At 37.9% G+C, this 20,355-nt stretch overlaps 1 protein-coding gene across 2 annotated transcripts in view; it reads left to right on the top strand.

Annotated features, from left to right (window-relative positions):
• Positions 1 to 20,355, top strand: part of ttc37 (tetratricopeptide repeat domain 37) — a 197,322-nt gene that overhangs the window by 139,073 nt on the left and 37,894 nt on the right. For both annotated transcript variants that reach the window (XM_039759363.1, XM_039759362.1), the window contains exons 28-33: positions 6,274 to 6,351; positions 6,773 to 6,897; positions 8,497 to 8,620; positions 13,366 to 13,587; positions 13,801 to 13,873; positions 14,426 to 14,479. In XM_039759363.1, coding sequence (XP_039615297.1) covers positions 6,274 to 6,351; positions 6,773 to 6,897; positions 8,497 to 8,620; positions 13,366 to 13,587; positions 13,801 to 13,873; positions 14,426 to 14,479 — 676 coding nt within the window. The remainder of the gene's footprint in view (positions 1 to 6,273; positions 6,352 to 6,772; positions 6,898 to 8,496; positions 8,621 to 13,365; positions 13,588 to 13,800; positions 13,874 to 14,425; positions 14,480 to 20,355) is intronic.

Here is a 20,355-nt window from a genome sequence, read left to right as displayed (position 1 = left end):
CAAGTGCACTTTTTTCTGTAAATTAACCAAAGTAAAAGAAATTGGGATAAGGTACAACACACACATGCACGCATATACATCTGCTTGGCTGGCATAAAGGTAAGAACTGCTGTCTCCAAGTCGAGAGATTGCAGGTTAGAGCCCAGGTCCTTCACACATTAACTGTTTTGAGTAGTGAGTGGCTATTATTATTACTATTATAGAATAAAAACATATATTTGATGTATGTGTGTCTGTAAAAGCTGGTGTAGATATATGGTACTTGTTAAAGTTAGTGTTTTGTTTTATTATTCACTTTTATTCTATCCATCACGTTCATGCTCTCCCTGATCTGACACTGTTAGTTTTCAAATAAAGAATGCTACAACAGAGGTGAAATCAGGTAAGGATGAAGGTTCTACATTCGAGAAAGAGAACAGAAGCCCTCCCCGCAAGAAACATCCAATCAAAGCAGAGGTACTGAGAATGCAGACAGACTTCTTGTTTTTGCCCGAATTGCTTGCATGTCATTGAAGGACATGTGTGTGGCAAATTCACTGGCATAATGATGCCCAGCCTTCTGCTGCATCCAAATGGTGCCATCTTTCATCTTTACACCTGGTGCAGCTGCTTTGTTCTTATGTGTGAGTGCCATCAGGGAATACAGTGGCCACAAAGGGAAGTTTGTGGTCTACTACAATGTTTAAGTACGTCCTTATGAATGCAAGTGCCCAAGGTTTCCCAGCAAAATATTACTTACTAGCCAACCTGCGGCGTACCATACGCCGCATAATCAGGTCAGTTTTTTAATAATTTTTAAGCACAGGGAGAAAATTTAACATTTGCAAAATCGGTAATGTAATAAATCAGCAAGAAAAGCAACGAACCAACACACAATCGTCCGTGCGGCATAGCGAGGTGGAAGGGGGGTGTGTACAAAGTGCAGGAGCATCTAAGAAGACGCATGTTTGTCGCGGATGCGAATTGCTGTACGTAGCGTGTACAACACTTTGCTATGCTGCACGCGGTCGTGTGTCGTAACCGAAAACTCGTTTTTTAAAGACTGCTCACTTCATTGTGTTTTAACCTCAGTTGTAAAGGAATGTTTTAATGATCCTATGGGATACCCCTCACAAACAGTTTTACACGCTGCATATGGCGATTCACCTCCGCGAGAAACATGCCTCTATTAACAGTCAACGTGTGGGAGGGGGGTGTGTACAAAGGGTAGGGACGAAAACAGTGGGAGCGTATGAGTTGCACTTAGTGGCAATTCCACGGTTTGCAGCCCGAATGGGGTTCAACGGCTTACCCACGCATAGACACACGCTCAATCTCATGCATAATTATTTATTGAACAGGTTAGTGTGAGAATACAACAGTAAGTGAATGAAAAGATGGAACTCTGGAGAGAACAAAATACAACACAATAGTGAACCCGCGGCATAACAAACGCTGCATAATTATTTAATGATGGTTGAACACTTCTGGAAAGACACAGGGACAATAGGGTTACCACTTTTTAATACAAAAAAATAACGGACGCATACTGCAGCGGGGGCCACATCCCTTGGGGGCCAAGCGCAGTTTCATTCTCAAATACGGGACGATTCCGTATTTTAAAGGACGGGTGGCAACCCTAAGGGACAGCCCTCGTAAACTGTTCTACACGGCTCATACAACGAATCACATCCGCGACATGATTTTTCCTAGATGGTCCTGTCGCGTCCACCCTCACACTCGAAGCATACACAGTGCCTGGTCATGTGTCCGCTCGCAAGAGAAACTTACGGAGAGCCGCCCACCAGCTGCCTGTGTGTGTGCCTCTGTCTGTCTGGTGCAGCTTTCTCTTGCGCTGCCTCTGTGTGAACCGGTCAGGCACAGAGAAGGTCAGCTGCTGACAGAGCGTCTCGACTGTTGCAGGGCCTGCATTGGTGAAGCAGGTGAGACAGTAATGAAACAGAGGCACAGGGCGTATTGGTTTTTAAAGACTGATTCCTTCATTGTGCTTTAACCTCAGTTTTAAAGGATTGTTTTAAGGATCTCATGGGATACCCCTCGCAAACCGTTTCACACGCTGCATATGGCGATTCACCTCTGTGAGAAACATGCCTCTATGAACAGTCAACGTAGCTCGGAGGTATATGACATTAACCTGACCTGCACTGCATGTGGCCTCTACGACAGACGAACATAAATGACGCCATTTTTTCTGTGTCGTCGCGTCCGAGTTGGTGGGCGTGGCCCTGCGAATTGTCGTCATATCCAATGGTCTTGGAGTTGGTGGGCGTGGCTCCTTCCTGTGTGCGCTATAGGTGTCTCACTTGTCAGCGGCTTAGTGAATCCACGCCCCTTCAGCGATGTCATGCCAAACCTATGTTGCAATGTTATTCCACATGCTAACATAATTCTACCAATTTTGTTATATATAGTATCAAAATTGGTTGGGTTATAATGAGCTTCAAACGTATATATTATATACGTTTGAAGCCCATTATAACCGTTTTATATTATTGGTCATTTAATATTTTAAAATACATAGCATCATATGTGAAATTATAAATTACATTTTTTTTCAATACAAAATACATAGTTTGATTAAGAAAAAGTTATCAAGAATTCTAATATGATTAATCAGTCTTTATTATTAATCAGAGCTATTAATCAATTAATGCGAACCTTGTCCCTGTACCTCTTTGCTCAATTGCTCAATATTAGGTGTGTAACTGGTCACTTTTAGCTTCACACAGGTTTCTGAATGTTCAGGTGTTAGACAAGCTTCACTTTTCTCATCAGAGTTTGTAAACATGAATTGATGTTTAGTCTGATAATGTCTTTGTACACTTTATGCATGACACACAACACTTTCACACCAAAATGCACACACAGCACAATCCTTTTGTTTGTACAAATTCATATTCATCTTGAAAAAAGCAAACATCATGTTTTTGTCTTTTATGAGTCATTTTAGGACAGTATATCACTTAATAATAACAAGAGGTTTATTTTAAAGTACCACAGCTTAAAATGAACCCATGGTTTCTCTTTATGTGTGAGTCGCATGCGCAAAACATAGGTGAGGACACAGAGTGCGAAGTCATGCACTGTAATTAAAATATAACAAGGTTTGTTTTAACTTACCATGACCTGTACTGAACACGTTTTCCATTTACATGTGAGTCGCATATGCAAAACGTAGGTGAGGGCGCGAACACGTGCACTGTAATTAAAATATCATTTTTTTCAGTTCAATCAGAGTGCCATTGAAAATAGTTTTGCATGCCTCAGGTTGCCGGCCCCTGACCTACAGCATCACATTGCCTCCGTCAGCTTTCCTTCTTGACGTAGTACATCCAGCTGCCAAGAAAAATGGCGCACAAACACATAATCAACTACATGATCTAAAAGAAAATGTTATTCATCAAACTAGGTCACCTTCATCCATTGTTCCATGGTCCAGTTTTCATGCTCACATGCCCAATGGGTAGGTACTTTTGACAGTGGACAGGGGTCTGCATGGGCACTCTGACCAGTCTGTAGCTATGCAGCCCCATATGTAGCAAACTGGGATGCACTGTGTGTTCTGACACCTTTCCTTCATGGCCAGTATTTCAGGAATTCTGTGGGATCAGACTAGCCTTTGCTCCCCACACGCATCAGTGAGCCTTGGGCACCCATGACCCTGTTGCCTTCTCACCAGTTGTTCTTTCTTGGATTACTTTTGGTTGAACTAACCACTGTATACCAGTAATTCCACGCAAGACCTGTCGTTTTGGAAAATCTCCGACCCAGTTGTTTAGCTAGCGTAATTTTTCTATTGTCAAAGTAGCTTAAATTATTATGATTGACCATTTTTTCTGCTTCCAACACATCCCCTTGAAGAATTGACCCTTCACTTGTTGTCTAATATGTCCCACCCCTCAATATGTGCCATTTCAAAGAAATAATTAATGTTATTCACTTCACCCTACTGTAAATAGTTTTGACGTTGTAGCTGAATCGAAGTATATGTTTTTATTTTGTAACTACAATGCATCCGGAAAGTATTCACAGCGCATCACTTTTTCCACATTTTGTTATGTTACAGCCTTATTCCAAAATAGATTAAATTCATTTTTTTCCTCAGAATTCTACACACAACCCCCAATAATGACAACATGAAAAGGTTTACTTGAGGTTTTTACAAATTTATTAAAAAAAATAAAAAAAACTGAGAAATCACATGTACATAAGTATTCACAGCTTTTGCTCAATACTTTGTCGATGCACCTTTGGCAGCAATTACAGCCTCAAGTCTTTTTGAATATGATGCCACAAGCTTGGCACACCTGTCCTTGGCCAGTTTCGCCCATTCCTCTTTGCAGCACCTCTCAAGTTCCATCAGATTGGATGGGAAGCGTCGGTGCACAGCCATTTTAAGATCTCTCCAGAGATGTTCAATCGCATTCAAGTCTGGGCTCTGGCTGGGCCACTCAAGGACATTCACAGAGTTGTCCTGAAGCCACTCCTTTGATATCTTGACTGTGTGCTTAGGGTCGTTGTCCTGCTGAAAGATGAACCGTCGCCCCAGTCTGAGGTCAAGTGCGCTCTGGAGCAGGTTTTCATCCAGGATGTCTCTGTACATTGCTGCAGTCATCTTTCCCTTCATCCTGACTAGTCTCCCAGTTCCTGCCGCTGAAAAACATCCCCACAGCATGATGCTGCCACCACCATGCTTCACTGTAGGGATGGTATTGGCCTGGTGATGAGCGGTGCCTGGTTTCCTCCAAATGTGACGCCTGGCCAAAGAGTTCAATCTTTGTCTCATCAGACCAGAGAATTTTGTTTCTCATGGTCTGAGAGTCCTTCAGGTGCCTTTTGGCAAACTCCAGGCGGGCTGCCATGTGCCTTTTACTAAGGAGTGGCTTCCGTCTGGCCACTCTACCATACAGGCCTGATTGGTGGATTGCTGCAGAGATGGTTGTCCTTCTGGAAGGTTCTCTTCTCTCCACAGAGGACCTCTGGAGCTCTAACAGAGTGACCATCGGGTTTTTGGTCACCTCCCTGACTAAGGCCCTTCTCCCCCGATTGCTCAGTTTAGATGGCCGGCCAGCTCTAGCAAGAGTCCTTGTGGTTTCGAACGTCTTCCACTTATGGATGATGGAGGCCACTGTGCTCATTGGGACCTTCAAAGCAGCAGATATTTTTCTGTAACCTTCCCCAGATTTGTGCCTCGAGACAATCCTGTCTCGGAGGTCTACAGACAGTTCCTTTGACTTCATGTTTGATTTGTGCTCTGACATGAACTGTCAACTGTGGGACCTTATATAGACAGGTGTGTGCCTTTCCAAATCATGTCCAATCAACTGAATTTACCACAGGTGGACTCCAATTAAGCTGCTGAAACTACTCAAGGATGATCAGGGGAAATAGGATGCACCTGAGCTCAATTTTCAGCTTCATGGCAAAGACTGTGAATACTTATGTACATGTGCTTTCTCAATTTTTTTATTTTTAGTAAATTTGCAAAAATTTCAAGTAAACTTTTTTGATGTTGTCATTATGGGATGTTGTGTGTAGAATTCTGAGGAAAAAATGAATTTAGTCTATTTTGGAATAAGGCTGTAACATAACAAAATGTGGAAAAACTAATGCGCTGTGAATACTTTCCGGATGCACTGTGTTTTCTCCTAGAAGCAAATATGCAATGAACTTGTTATATTGTGACATAAGATTTTGAGCCTGCAAAACAATAATTATATTAATAGATGCCTAAAAGTAAAGTCTTTGTACTATATTAAGCTTTATAGATTTTATACACTGTCAAAATACAATAAAATAAAAGAAACTGTTCTAAGTTTTATTGTTTTGTTATGTATAATGCTAATTTGAAGTTGCTACATTAGTTGTAGTGGAGTTTCAATAACAGACCAATTTTGTATATGTGAATGAGCGCATGCGGTATATTGTTAATATTATGTAGTTATCGTGCAGTGACAAATAGTTATTTTCTACCTTTTTTACAATGCTTGTACTTTATTGTACAGTACATTTGAATGAAGTGGAAGAGCATTGTAATCTCTGAAATTATAAAATGGAAAATGAGAGAAAAGCATTAAAATGAAATAATAGTTAACATTTAGATTTGCTTTTATTTTTCCTTGAATTGACATTGAAAGCTTGATGTACATTACATTTAAGTCTGAAACTTCTGTTGTCTTATGCTTGAAGTGACAGCAGTATCTCTCATATTTATTAGATGCTGAAATGCTTTAATCTGCAAATCTGTTAAAATAGTTACCTTTTTTCCTGCAGTGCTTTTCAGATACTACAGACCACAGGAGAAAAAGAGAAGTTAATATTTGCCCTTGGAAATTATGGCAGAAGTCTCTGGTAAGAACATCTCAGAAACACTGCTAGATATTTACTCTGCTTAGCGTACTTAACTATGTCTAATTTACAAAAGCAAGTATAATTTTTAGACCTGTCAAGAAAGAACTGAAGCTAATAGAAGATTGATGTTGTTTTAAATACCAGCAGTTAAAAAATGAATCACATTAGAAGGCATGGTCTGAATCAAAGCATTTCAGTTCATAAGTACAGCAGTCTTATGGATGATGTCACATATTAAACTACTGTCATTTGTTTGTATAAAATGTATTTGTATAAAAGGAAATTATTAATGGCAGTTGTTCTCTATTCTTCAGATACTGTATTTGTCATGCCAGAATTAAAATTGACTTTATTTAAAAGACACTAAGGTATTCTAAACATAACCTTTAATCTGCTTTTTTTTTTTTTGACCTTTTTTCAGTACCATTGGTCATTATAATCAGGCTATTCAGGCTTATACATCAACTCAACTCAGTGACCTAGATGACATCACTGGATTAGCACTTGCTTATTTCAAGAGTGGACTTTTGCAAGAAAGTATCACAGGTAAAATGAAAATAGTCCCTGGTCTATGTTATGTACATTCACAAAAAATCTGTATAAAAGACAGCTGAAAAATACCTGTATAGTTTATAACTGTAATCTCTGATTTTACAATGGGTAGTTGGGTGCTATTTTTCATTTCAAGAACCTCAATTAGTAATAATTTTATCTTCTAATAGTTTCAATGCATTTCATAAAGAATTGCAATGAAGTGATTTAAATACTGTATGTAGTGCAGAAGAGTGTTTCATGTTAACTATGCAATATTTTCACTTGGAGAGAGGTTGAGATCATGCACTGATACAGCATGTTGCCGCACTCACCACGTGACTAACCACCTCAGGATCACAAATTAGAACCTGAGCACAACTCTACTACAGGTGACACCTCAGCACTACACTAGTTTCTTACAGTGGCTAGACTGCCAATCCTGCCACCAACCCCTGAGTTTTCCAGGCAAATTGGAGGACCTGCATGCAGGGCAGGATGCAAGTTAATGTCATACCCAGAATGAACAATTGCAGGTTAAGGGTCTTGCTCAAGGGCCCAACGGAATGGAATCACTTCTGGCATTTAGAGGATTTGAACCAGCAAAATTTTGCAACCTGATTGCCAGGGCAGACCCCTAGCCTCAGAGCCACCACTCTGCCCATTGTCACCTAGGTGCTCTTTTAACACTAGAATTACCAGAGCCTACTAAAAAACTCGTAGATCCGTCCCACCTTAAATCGCTTCTTAAATCCATTCACACCTCTCAAGACCAGCGTCTTTTGTGTTCTAAATGTGCCGATAAAGAAATTACTGTAGAAATGGAACACACATGAAATGCGTGTGTTCCAAATAACGATCTATTACTTCTACTCTAAAACTCTATTTCACTCCCAGATAATCAATCAAGGCATTAGCTGGGAGAAGTTTGTGCACATTCTAAGTCGGTGGGGGGATGGAATAGCCAGCTGCTTGCAGTTTGTCTTATCAGCACATTTAGATGACAAAAGATGCTGGTGGAGAGGTGCGAACAGTTTTAAGGTGGGCCGCATCTATGAGTTTTTTCATAGACTCTGGTAATTCTAGTGTCTAATATTACTGTCTTAATATACTGAGGCAATCAATTTAACAGTGCCCTTTACTAAAGGGAAACATAGTTTTCATTCCAGATTTACAATAATATTGCTTATTTGTCACAAGTGTAACTTTTCAAAATTATGGATATAAACACTAATTGGGTGTATTTTTTTCTTATGTGCTATATTTTTACTAAAATGTTGAATCTTTTTCTAGCATGCAGTAAATCTAATCATACTCCTAGTCTTCCATTACTGAACCCACTTAAACCAGTTCAAGGTCCTAGGTTTTGAGCTCATACCACCAGAATCTGGAATATGGCAGGAACCAGGCCTAGAAGGGTTGCTAGTTTAGAGCAGGGCTTAGTAACACAATGTATACACACTACTTATATCAGTTCTCCGAGTATACTGCTACTCAGAGAAAAACCATTATTGTTATTTCTCAATTTAAAAAAACATTGCATTTTTCTGCTTTAGAGGCAATTCATATTACTCCATTTAAAAGTTTCATATATATTGTTTTCTTTTAAACCAGTGTATGAAAAAGCCTTGATGCTGGCAAAAACAGAAAAGGAGAAGGCATATATACTTATATCCTTGGCTTTACTTGAACACAAGCAAAAAAAGGTGGATGGTGCGAAAACACTGCTTTTTAAATGGTTTGTATAAGCCTTACAAATCTTATCTTGGAAAATGACCATAATATCATAGCCACTACTCAATAACTACAGTATAGACCTGTAAATAATTGCCTTAGTTATTCAGAGCATTTGTTGATATTGTGTAAATTTGTAGACTGCAAGGGTAGTCTGTGGGTAGAAGCAAGCCTGGGTACCTTAAATTAAAATCTGCAGTATGCACTTCAATTACATCTGAATTGTTTAATTTGTAAGTTTTAACTGTGGAGCAGAGGGGAAAATCATGGAAAAATGCGTCTTTGTCACAAATATTATGGAGGCACAATAGAGCATTGTGCTAACAGGGTTCCAATCTTGAGGCTGTGCCATGATGCAGCTGCGATTAACTGACCTGTTCCATTGTGTCATAGCTCCGGGCTCAGTGGGAACATCTTTTCTGTTTCCCATGTATCTGTGCGAATTCTTCACACTGAAATGTCTTGCAAATTATAAAAAATATTTTGTTTTTTATTATTTTGCAGCATGTCCTGTGTTTTCTAATGAGGGGAGGGGGAGAAGGAGGGCTTCTTTAAGGATTGTTTTTTGTTTGTTGCAGGGCATGTGGTTAATTTGCATGCATAATTAGTCATGTGGTGCTGCCATACATGTATTAGTGTTAGTTATCTGATGGCAATACTCATAATACTGTTTTGTTTTTTTTAAAGTGGGGTGAAGTTGTCCTTGGGACTTTTCACCTTTTTTTGTTAGTTTTTTACTTAGGGGAGAGTAGTTTAAAACTTCTCAGTAGCAAAAACTGCATTTTTTATTCTTCTTGTGCTTTTGCGATCCAGCTATGGCCAAATCAGGAACGATTTTGCAGCAGGTATGTGAGAAAGTTCTGTGCATGGCTACTACAGCTATGCGATGTCACGCCAGCCTCACAGAGCATCATAGGGTCCTCTGCAAAATTGTTTGCTTAAGCCAGCCACTATGTGAATTTCTAGGAAATATTCAAGCCAACAAGGTTATCAGCAAACACACAAAAAAACTTCAGTGAGTTTGCTAATCAACCCTATTATTTAGTCTTTTTATGCATTGAGACTCCAAAGTGACCCTTTATTTTCTAAAAAATATTAACATGCCTTTATTTAATAGTTTAGATCTATTGGTGTGAAAAAATGTGTTAAATGTGTAAGTGATAGTAGTATTCATCCTGAAATGGTGTAAATCTTATTTTTTCATCTATGCTCCTGTGTGCTGTATGTGTATTACATTCATGCAATGTAAATATGACCAAAACTATTCAGAGGTTTTTAAAGCAGGAGGAAGTTTTTTTTTATTTTTTCAATAAACAAGTTTAAATATTCTAATCATATCATAGTTTGTCATCTTTTAAATTGGTGCAGGAAGAAAGATTTAATATGCCTATAAGTAAACTGTTGCAATATTCAGCTTTGCTTATTAGATTATCATTTTCCTGCTATCATCCTTGAGCCTTTTTTTCCCCAACCCCAGGGCTTTAAATTGTAAACTGAGTAAAGGTTTACATATGTTTTATTCGTGCCTCATTCTTTATGGTCATTCCCAATGTTTTGGGTCAGAAAAGACTGAGAAGAGACAAGAGACTGCTCATAAATTTATAAATAATTCATAAATAATTATTTTATTTTTTTATTAATTCTCCTTTTTTGTTAGTGTACACTTCAGGGCATATCCATACCTTTCTTAATAAAATATGTTGTTGAAAGCATTGCTTAATATACGTTTTAACTTTAGATTATAGTGCCTTTTATGATGCAAGTAAATCTTATATTATGGATCAACTTAAAGGTACTAAATACATCCATCCATCCATTTTCCAACCCACTGAATCCGAACACAGGGTCACGGGGGTCTGCTGGAGCCAATCCCAGCCAACACAGGGCACAAGGCAGGAACCAATCCTGGGCAGGGTGCCAACCCTCCACAGGACACACACAAACACCAAGCACACACTAGGGCCAATTCAAATTCGCCGGCATGTCTTTAGACTGTGGGAGGAAACCCACGTAGACATGGGGAGAACATGCAAACTCCACGCAGGGAGGACCCGGGAAGCGAACCCGGGTCTCCTAACTGCGAGGCAGCAGCGCTACCACTGCGCCACCATGTCGCCCCACTAAATACATAGCATCAATATTTAATTTGCCAAAAACACTTTGTAATTGCCAAATAAAACTGTTTTGAAATGGCACTAAAAATTTCAATTAAGCAAGTTGCAATATAGACCATATAGTGAAGGTGCTAGTTTTTGCTGCTTTCCATTATGTAGAGTCTTAACTATTCCATTATTCAGTATCTTTAATTCATGCCTCCTTGAAAAGAAAAAGACATTCAGGTCTTGGTTGTGGAGGTATATAAATACAGTGATCCCTCACTATATCGCGCTTCGACTTTCGCAGTTTCACTCTATCGCGGATTTTAAATGTAAGCATATCTAAATATATATCACAGATTTTTCGCTGGTTCGCAGATTTCTGTGGACAGTGGGTCTTTTAATTTATGGTACATGCTTCCTCAGTTGCTTTGCCAAGTTCATTTCATACAAGGGACGCTATTGCAAGATGGCTGAGAAGCTACCCAATCAGAGCACATATTACATATTAAATAAAACTCCTCAATGATGTACGATATGCTTCCCGTGCAGTGCTTCACATACTTGAAAGCCCAAACAGCACATATTGATTTTTGATTGTTTGCTTGTCTCTGTCTCTCTCTCTCTCTCTCTCTCTCTCTGACATTCTCTGCTCCTGACAGAGTAGATGTGAGCAGAGGGGCTGTTCGTAAATTGGCCTAGAAGATACGGATGCTCCTCTAAAAAATGCTGAAAAATTACCTTCACATTGCTGCCTTTCTTGCAGCTGCTTTGTCCGACGGTGCCTCGCATACTTAAAAGCCCAAACAACCCTATTGATTTTTGATTGTTTGTTTTTCTCGCTCTCTCTCTCTCTCTCTCTGACATTCTCTGTTCATGACGCGCACTCCTTTGAAGAGGAAGATATGTTTGCATTCTTTTAATTGTGAGACGGAACTGTCATCTGTGTCTTGTCATGGAGCACAGTTTAAACTTTTGACTAAAGGGTGTTATTTCATGTCTAGAGGGCTCTAATAATGCTAGAAAATGTATTTAGAAGATCGTAAACAGGTTTTCTATGCTCTAACTGCGAAAATATTCGATTTATAAATAAAGAATTCTACTTTGCGGAAATTCATTGATCGCGGCAGAGTCTGGAACGGATTAACCGCGATAAAGAGTGGTTGACTGTACATAAAAATTTCTTCAGCCTGTCAATTATGTTTGTAACAATATTTTTGTTTCTTGTTACAAGTCTCTCAAAATTGTATAGGCAGTTTTTGTTGTGCCAGTTATTAGTATCAAAAAGGGATCTGTTGGACCTTTGCATAGAAAGAGTCCACATGCTTTTTTAATTCTAGCTGACCTCCCTGAATTTCCTGCTGGCAAAAATTATAAGCCACCACAAGAACAGTTTTAACAGGGTCAAAAATTTGTAAAACTGAAACGAGAGTTGCTTTCTCAAACTCAAAGAGAGTGCTGCCAAAATAAACAAACAGTTAAACCATAAGAAAAGTCAAAATAAGAATTTCCAGGAGTCAAAATCTAAAATATGTGTTGTTAGCTAAATCAAGACAGTAAACCCCTCTCAATGTTGAGATATGAAATGCCGCAAGATTTGAACCTGAAGACCTAAAATACTAAGAGCATAAGCACAAGTTGTTTGTGGGATGCAAGTGTTTTAAAGCAAAGCATCTGTAACATGGCACACAGTGCCTTTTGGGAAACAGTCAATAGAAATGGTGTAGCATGTCATACAATGCTGAAGCTAGATAATGAAGTAAAGCACTTGAAATTAAATGATAAAAGTATTTATACTGGTGCACAACTAAACTATTAATACACAATACTTGTATTATTATTCCTATCGAATCGGGCTATAAATTCTACGTTTGTGAAATCCATTCTTTCTCTGCAAAGAATTTTTTTTTTTTTTAAGTCCTTGACATGATTTTGTTATCATGGCACTGAGTTGTGCTTAATATAGACCTTTTCGGTCGATGTAATGAAGAGCTTCTTGTTTAAACGGGGCTGCGAGACGTGAACTCAGCTCTTCGGCGCACCTCATTTGATTCTTTCCGGCAAACAAATTTTCAAAACAAACTGTATTTTACGACTCCAATCAGACTCTAATCTGCCCAAAGATAGATTTCGACGTACCAAGCAAATGGCTATACGTTCTAAGTTACTTACGGTTCCAGAGCTGTCGAAGGGTTTAAGTCAGTCGACGATGTTAGTCCTGGAAAGTACACCCCACCAAACCAACGTTCCAAAAACCAACCGAACTTACTGTTATTTGCTCGAACAAACACCAACTTACTATACTTGGCCGTCCAGCAGCGTCACTGAAGCATTCGAACATTCTTAGCCAATCATGCAGTACTGTGTCTTGACTCACTGCCAATAAACTGAAAATATCATTGAGTCACTCTTCATCTCTGTCATTCTTTTAGAATGTGACCTCCTTTACTTATTAAGAGTCTTCATTTTCACTTGTATTAGATTTAGGTTTCATTTTTATTCAATAATATTAAATATTTTTAAGAGAATTGTTTCATTTTTATTCAATAATATTAAATATTTTTAAGAGAATTATTTAAGTTTTAGTATGAATGAATAAATAATATAGATATTTCAAAAGAAAAAGTAAACATGAGATGTTTGTATATTTTAGTTCCATGTTAAAAGAGCCTGCAATTGAAAGTCTTCTGTCACTTTGTGCCTTGGGACTGGTCAACAGAGATGCTACACTTGCCACAGCTGCCCTTAATGAGATTAACAAACGTGTTAACCAGAAGGATGCAGTTTATGATCGATGTCTGCTCTTGTGTGCCATTTTTGCTCTCCAAGGCAACAATGCAGGTGTACAGAAACAATTAGCTAAAGCTGTTCACAGGTATGTATGTATCAAAATATTTGTCATTTTATCATTTATATTGTATCTTTATAGACCACCTGACACTAAGTACATGTAGGTGGGGTAGGTAAATTTAATTAACATGTCTTTTCATAGCATAATGTTAAAATAAATTAACTGTTCGGTATAACATACCATACAGCTACTTTTTTTTTATTTTTTTTATTTTTTAATATATCTTTTTCCTTGTAGTCACCCAGGTGATCCTATGTTGTGGTCTCTACTATCTAGAGTGGTTCCTCAGTACTACCCCAAAAATTCCAAAGTAAGCATTATATATATCTTTTATATGTATGTATATATATATATATATATATATATATATATATATATATATATATATATATATTTATTTATTTATTTATTTATTTATTGTAACTTTTTAAATCAGTAGTATTAATGTGTTGTGATAGGTGGAGATGTTTTGGGTAGTAACAGTAATGAGGCAAAATGACCAAAATAGGTATTCTTATTATACAGAATTTTTAAGGTGAGATGAATAAAGTAAGAGCACAAAGTTCAAAAGAAACAATAAAAATGGAATAATAGTTCTTCTGTTGGTCTAATGAAAGAGTCTTGGATCCTGTCTACCAGGATTCAAGGATTGGGGTTGGCACATATTCACATGCCCACCTCAAAGTATGCTGTATATGTCTGACTGAATGCTTATGTGATCAATTATTTTGTGTTTTATATTTGTAATTAATGTAGGCCACTTTTAGAGAACTGTCACTTTGAAGTAAAGAGTCTCTTTCTGTTGATCCATATTTAAAAACAGTGTGATTAACTGTCTTAAGCATGTTGACTTTTATTTCAGGGAGGCATAGTTGCTGGAAGTGTGGCCTGCCATTTCAGTTTGACTCATGGGAAGGTAAGCCTTTGGATTGCAATTCCATTGTTATCCTGAGATAGTTGGTGTGTTTTTGTTGTTTGCTTTATATTTGATCAATACACAGATATATTAATTAACTGGAGAAGATTAAGTGTGGTTTTGGTATATTTTAATTCAATTTAATTATATGTGAGAGGCCTGACACTTTATAGGTTAAACTGTTAATCTGTTGGTACTTCATTCTCCGCATTTCCCCTCAGATATTCTCCCAAGATCTTTGCAGAGGAGCTTCTTACTGTCCTCAGTAGCATCTGGAGAGTTAAGCTGCTTTTTGATAGTGTATCTTAATATCACAGGGCAGTGCTGGATGGTGGTTTGTTCAGCTGCTTGACCCTGAAGCAGAGATGCCCAGAAAAAAACAAGACCACCAACTTTGCCCATAGCCTATTATTACATGAGTAATGGTGTCCTTCACCTGCCTTCTCAAGTAGTAAATGTTTACATTTATAACTTTCAAACATTTTCTTGTTGATGAAGCACCTGATTATTATAATGGTAGAGCCAACTAATAAGTGAACTCTGTGCTAGGAAACAAGTAGATTGTAAAGTATAGTTATGTATTTACATGGTATTATCATGTACTGTAGCTATTTGTAAACATGAGTGACTTTAATTGCCTTATATCTGTAGAAACCCATGTGATTTCATTGCGAAGAAAAATGTTTTAAAATGTGGACTGTAGGAGCCACCCATGTACAGTCCCATATACAAAGACGATCCAAAAAGGCCAAAAGTATGAAAATAGGAAGATGTTTATAAAAATGTAGAACACAGAGAGCATAAAGTATAAAAAGAGTAAAATAACAAGGACCTTTTGATCACTGGATCTACATAAATGTCCATGGCTCTTGTGTATTCTGAATGGTTGAACCAGCAGCATTAGAATACTCCTAATAAGATCAGGCAAGTCCAACAAAGCTCGCCATTTCTATTTTCTTTATTTTTCCAAAATAACATGAAGTCTAGTTTTGATAGTCCTTTACGTCCAACTTTCCCACTACTTGATCACTTATAACTTGTGTATATGGGTCTTTGTGTCAAGGAAAACCTCCTAATGTTTATGCGAAATTTACCTTTAACGCGTTTCCAACTGTTTTCTCGATGAACTCATTTTAAAGTAACAGTCCTGCTTCACTATACTAATTCCCTTTGAACTTTTGAAAAACTTAAATAATCTCTCCTCTTAAATTCCTTTTGCTTAAATTGAAAAGGCTGAGCTCTTTTAATCTTTCCTCATAACTCGTTTTTGTAGCCCCAGAATCAGCCTAGGCACTCTTCTCAACTTTTTATAGTCCTGCTATGTCCTTTTTATAGCCTGGATACCAAAACTGCACATAGTACTCTAGATGAGGTCTAACCAGTTTGTTATAAAGCTTAACCTCCTTTGACTTGTACTCTACACTTTGTTATATATAACCTGTTATTCTGTTTGCCTTCTTAATAGCTTCTGAACACTTTCTGACAGTTTATTGCGATGAGTCAATATACGACTCCTAAATCCTTCTCATAACCAGAGTATTATACCATTACTCCTGGTTTACCTCTGCTAACACTCCTGTTCCATGCATTGACCTTGATACATTTAAGCCCCTGCAAAATGCTCACCTACCAAATGCAAACATCTAGTTTGGTGTGAATTACTTCCCAGAGAGTGTGTAGGGGATACCATTTATAGGGGACCTAGAGAATCTTTAAGTTAGCTTGAGTGACTCCCAATATGGTAGAGAAAGTTCTCCATCATTTTACTTTATCTAAATCTGGTTTCTGACTCACCCTGCTTTTGTCTGGCAGCACCTCCTGTTACTCAACAGTGTTGGTATTAGCTGAGTACTATCACAACAGTCAGTCCAAAAACATTTAAGCCTACAGTACATCTGTCAAATCACAATGCAGGCTAATCATGGGATCTGGATGGGTGACCACCACTGGCCATTTGTGCTGTATATTAACAGAAGTTATTTTAGAAACCATAGACAGAGAAAAGAAGCACGTAAGACTACAAATGTAATTGAAATATGCCTTGTAAAAGAGAGACAAGAGGCAGAAAAAGGTTTTGGGTAGCCACCCTGTATACGTTGTATAAAAGCTGCTATAACTGAAGCACAGAGTAATCACTTAGGACCGAGTACAAACAAAACAGAGCAAGCATTGAGAATAGGCAGGCTTTTATAGAGGGCAGAAAGGAAGGGATGTGCTTGTAGAGCCCAAAGTAGAAGTGATGTCAGGCTGATCCTTATTTAGAAGGTCTAAAGAAGATGGAAGAGAGAGAGAGAGAGAGAGAGAATCAGAACCAATTGCCTCCCACTGGCCTGGTAGAGATGTATAATCACTTAAGCCCTTCGACTGCCTCCCATGCTCACGTGTGACAGCCTTTAAGATAAAATTTGACTTTGGGTAGAATTTAAGACATTGATTTCAAAGAAACCAAAAGATACTATCACTAACAGAATCAAGGGTACCTCTATTATTTGCCAATATGCATTTATTACAGAGATTGAAGGTTCCTCCAGTTATACTTGGACTGTTAGCTGCTATTCAAATGTATAAACTACATTTTAGAAGAAACAAATCATAAGAGTAAGTGATTAGAATTGGTTTTCATGTTGGAGGCTGTTTAGAATGCTCAGATGAGAGGTTAGTAGCAGCAAATAAAAAAAATAGATTCCTTAGAGGTGTACTTATTTTGATGGTGTAGCCGTTAAACAGCCACAAAGAACAAAGGTTCCAGAATGGATCCTTGATATAATATCAGAGAAGTATTAGAAAAAGTCATATAAAAACACCAATATATTATCAATTTTTTTCTTTTATTGTTGTGATAAGCCTTTTAATTTATGGAGCCTCATATTACTAATAATCAGCAAGTATGAAAATGTACACATGGCATTACATTCAGGTGCATTTGTAAACTTATTTAGCTGGTTTGAAAGTTGGAACACTTTTAAATTTCCTAGTCACTTCATCAAACAGTTTACTATCACAGTTTTCTTTATTGAATATTTTTGTAATAGTGAGTCATATTCAAAAATAGCAAAAATTCAAATCTAAAATGTTATTACATTATTATTCAAAAATAAAATGAAATTACGTGTACAGTACACCCTCTGAATTCGCGGGGGTTACATTCCTAGAGCACCCGTGAATTGTGAAAAACCGCAAATTATGGATGTGGTTACAAAAATGCCTGTTTTTTAATTTAAACCCTAAATATGCCAACAAAACACTTTCATTTCATTTCAACCTCAGCTTAATACATTACTTAAAAAAAAATGTAACGGTAAACCCATATACTGTACAGTACTGTACTGATATATCACCTGCAGTGCTATAATGTAAAATACCAATGTTACCACTATATATACTGCAATTCATGTAAGCGCGTTTTCATTGCCAGAAGCCTTAGAAGGTGCAGGGCATTTTGACATCATCTTGGGGCTTTAACCCATAAAATGCCACATACTTGTGGGTTAATGCATCCCTGGACACCAAATACTTTTTTGCTGCACTTTTTAAAATAAACATCACAATTCACAAAGAAAAAGTGAAGTTTTAATGGAACACATTTTTATTTCATGCAAAGAGCATCACAATTACTGCAACACTGATCATTTTAAACACTGCCAATGAACTGTAAAAACTATTTCAAAAACTACTAGAACAATATGTACAAGGTGCAGCTGACACGATTGATGAAATTCAGTAAGTCACCGAGCCAACTGCGCTTGAACTGGCTGCACATGAGCACACAGAGGTAAGCGATGATGGCCTCTGGCTAGTCTAGTGCAGTGGCCCAATCCCAGAGACAGTGAGGCTACAGTGCAGCACTGACTGATAAGCTCCGGCATGCTGCAAAATGGCACTGGGAACCGACTATAGCCAGTTGTGGTGGTTTAAGGGTTAAGAAGAACAAAACGGAAAACACGAGAACACTCAGCTGGAGATGCATAACAGGGTAGCAGTCAATCAGCAGCAAGGAGAAAAGAATAATGCTGTAGCGGTCCGGTGCCGCTAAGATTTACACCGTCGAGAAGACAGTGATTTATTTATTTTTATGGTGGAGATTCCAGGGACGCACCCAGCCTTGACCTGACCTGCATGCACTCACAAACAGAGACAAAAATAAAGCAAACAGGTAATCAAACAGCAAATAAAGAATGTAATGAAAACGATACCACCCCTGTTTCTGTTACGTCGATTATACATTAAATACATACAACAAAGCACAAACAAAACACACACACAGTAAAGTCCATGAAAAATGGCAGCAGATGAAATGTAATGTTGGAAAAAGTCCAGAGATCCGCACGTTGAATGGGAATGTAAAGATAGTCCTACTGGCAGTTCCCGAAACACAAATTACAAAAACTTTATTTTTCTTTTGGTCATCGGCCCCCTTTTTAAAAGCCAAGCTGACATCCTTTGACCCCAACAGCCCCTGCACCCTCAGCAGAAGACCAATCAGAGCCACTGCAAGGACTGCTGGGAATTGCTGTTTCAAATTACAACGCTCTGGGATTGGCTACTTTCACCATCCCAAGCCGCGTTTTCCTCTACGGTTGCTTCCTTTTCTCTCTACAGTGCAGTATTGCCACGAAAAAACCCATAGAAAATTGTGGAGGATATTTGTGGTTTCTGATTACAATTATTAGTTAGGTTCTAAGGAAAAATCCGCAAACGACTGTGGCCGCGAACCCTGAACCGCGTCTTCGCTGGGGTCTACTGTATTAGTAGTGTACATACAGTATTTTTAATACCATTTTACGATATCATGTTGATGGAATATTTTTCACAAAGAGCAGATTTCAACTCAAGTGTTGAAAATATTCAGATGTTATTGTTATTAGTTGGATCTGGAAGGTTTGTGGCTAATTGTAATTCTGATTTCTTCAATATAAATTTTTTCAAAGCATCCAATGGAGATTTTAAAGTCGTTCCAGATGTCTTAAACTAAAATAATTGAAAGTTCATTTCAGTACTCTCCACTGTCACACTGAATGTCTCACTGAGTAAAAACAAGACAGATAATGAATCATTATGGCACTTTGACAATAAATTAGTCTCAAAGAAATATTGAATCATCGTAATCTTTAGATAATGCAGCTGTGAGGTTGTTACCAATGCACAAGGAAATGCTGAGTACACATTTAAGCAGTATAGTATAAAGTGTCACCAAACCATCTTTCACATTTCTACATAAGTTGCTTTTATTTTTTACTTTTATGGACATGAAAAACATGTCAATTGCTTGCTTCGATTCTGAAGATCTGAAGTGAGCTGCTATAACTGATGTTCATGGAAGATGCTGCGCAGGATGGGGCGGAGGCAGATGCTAGATTATTTGCATCTAATAAGACCTACACCTGCATTCTGGTACAGTAAAGGAAGGTCATGAACAAGTAAACAGTGTCATTACTACCATATTGTATAAATACAAAATATAATTATTAGTAATTTAAATAAATAAATACACATCTAATGTCATACCTCCCTTACATGATAATATTTGGGTCATTGCCACACATAACTGACAACCCACCATCCTGTGTCCTGCAGCACGGTGTAATTGCATCATTGCGCTCAACTAGAGGTGCTTCACTGTTTGGCTGTGAAGAGTGCCTACCAAACAAGTAAATAGGAGAAAAATATATATTCACCTGGGATGAAAAAGCAACCAACTAAATGAATTCCACAGCCATTTCAATTCTGTATTCCCTACAATTCAGGTCATCAAAGAAAGAGAAGTGGACAAATGCATCAACTTCCTGGACATCTCTATTTTAAGAGGCAATTACCCCTTATCACATAATTGGAGTTATGCTAAGACATTTTTCAAAAGGATATACACACACTGTAAT

The sequence above is a fragment of the Polypterus senegalus genome, chromosome 7 (assembly GCF_016835505.1).
Source record: "Polypterus senegalus isolate Bchr_013 chromosome 7, ASM1683550v1, whole genome shotgun sequence".
In the NCBI taxonomy this organism is placed as follows: Eukaryota; Metazoa; Chordata; class Cladistia; order Polypteriformes; family Polypteridae; genus Polypterus; species Polypterus senegalus.
Note: the sequence above shows the minus strand (reverse complement) of the source record. Positions and strands in the feature narration are given on the sequence as shown.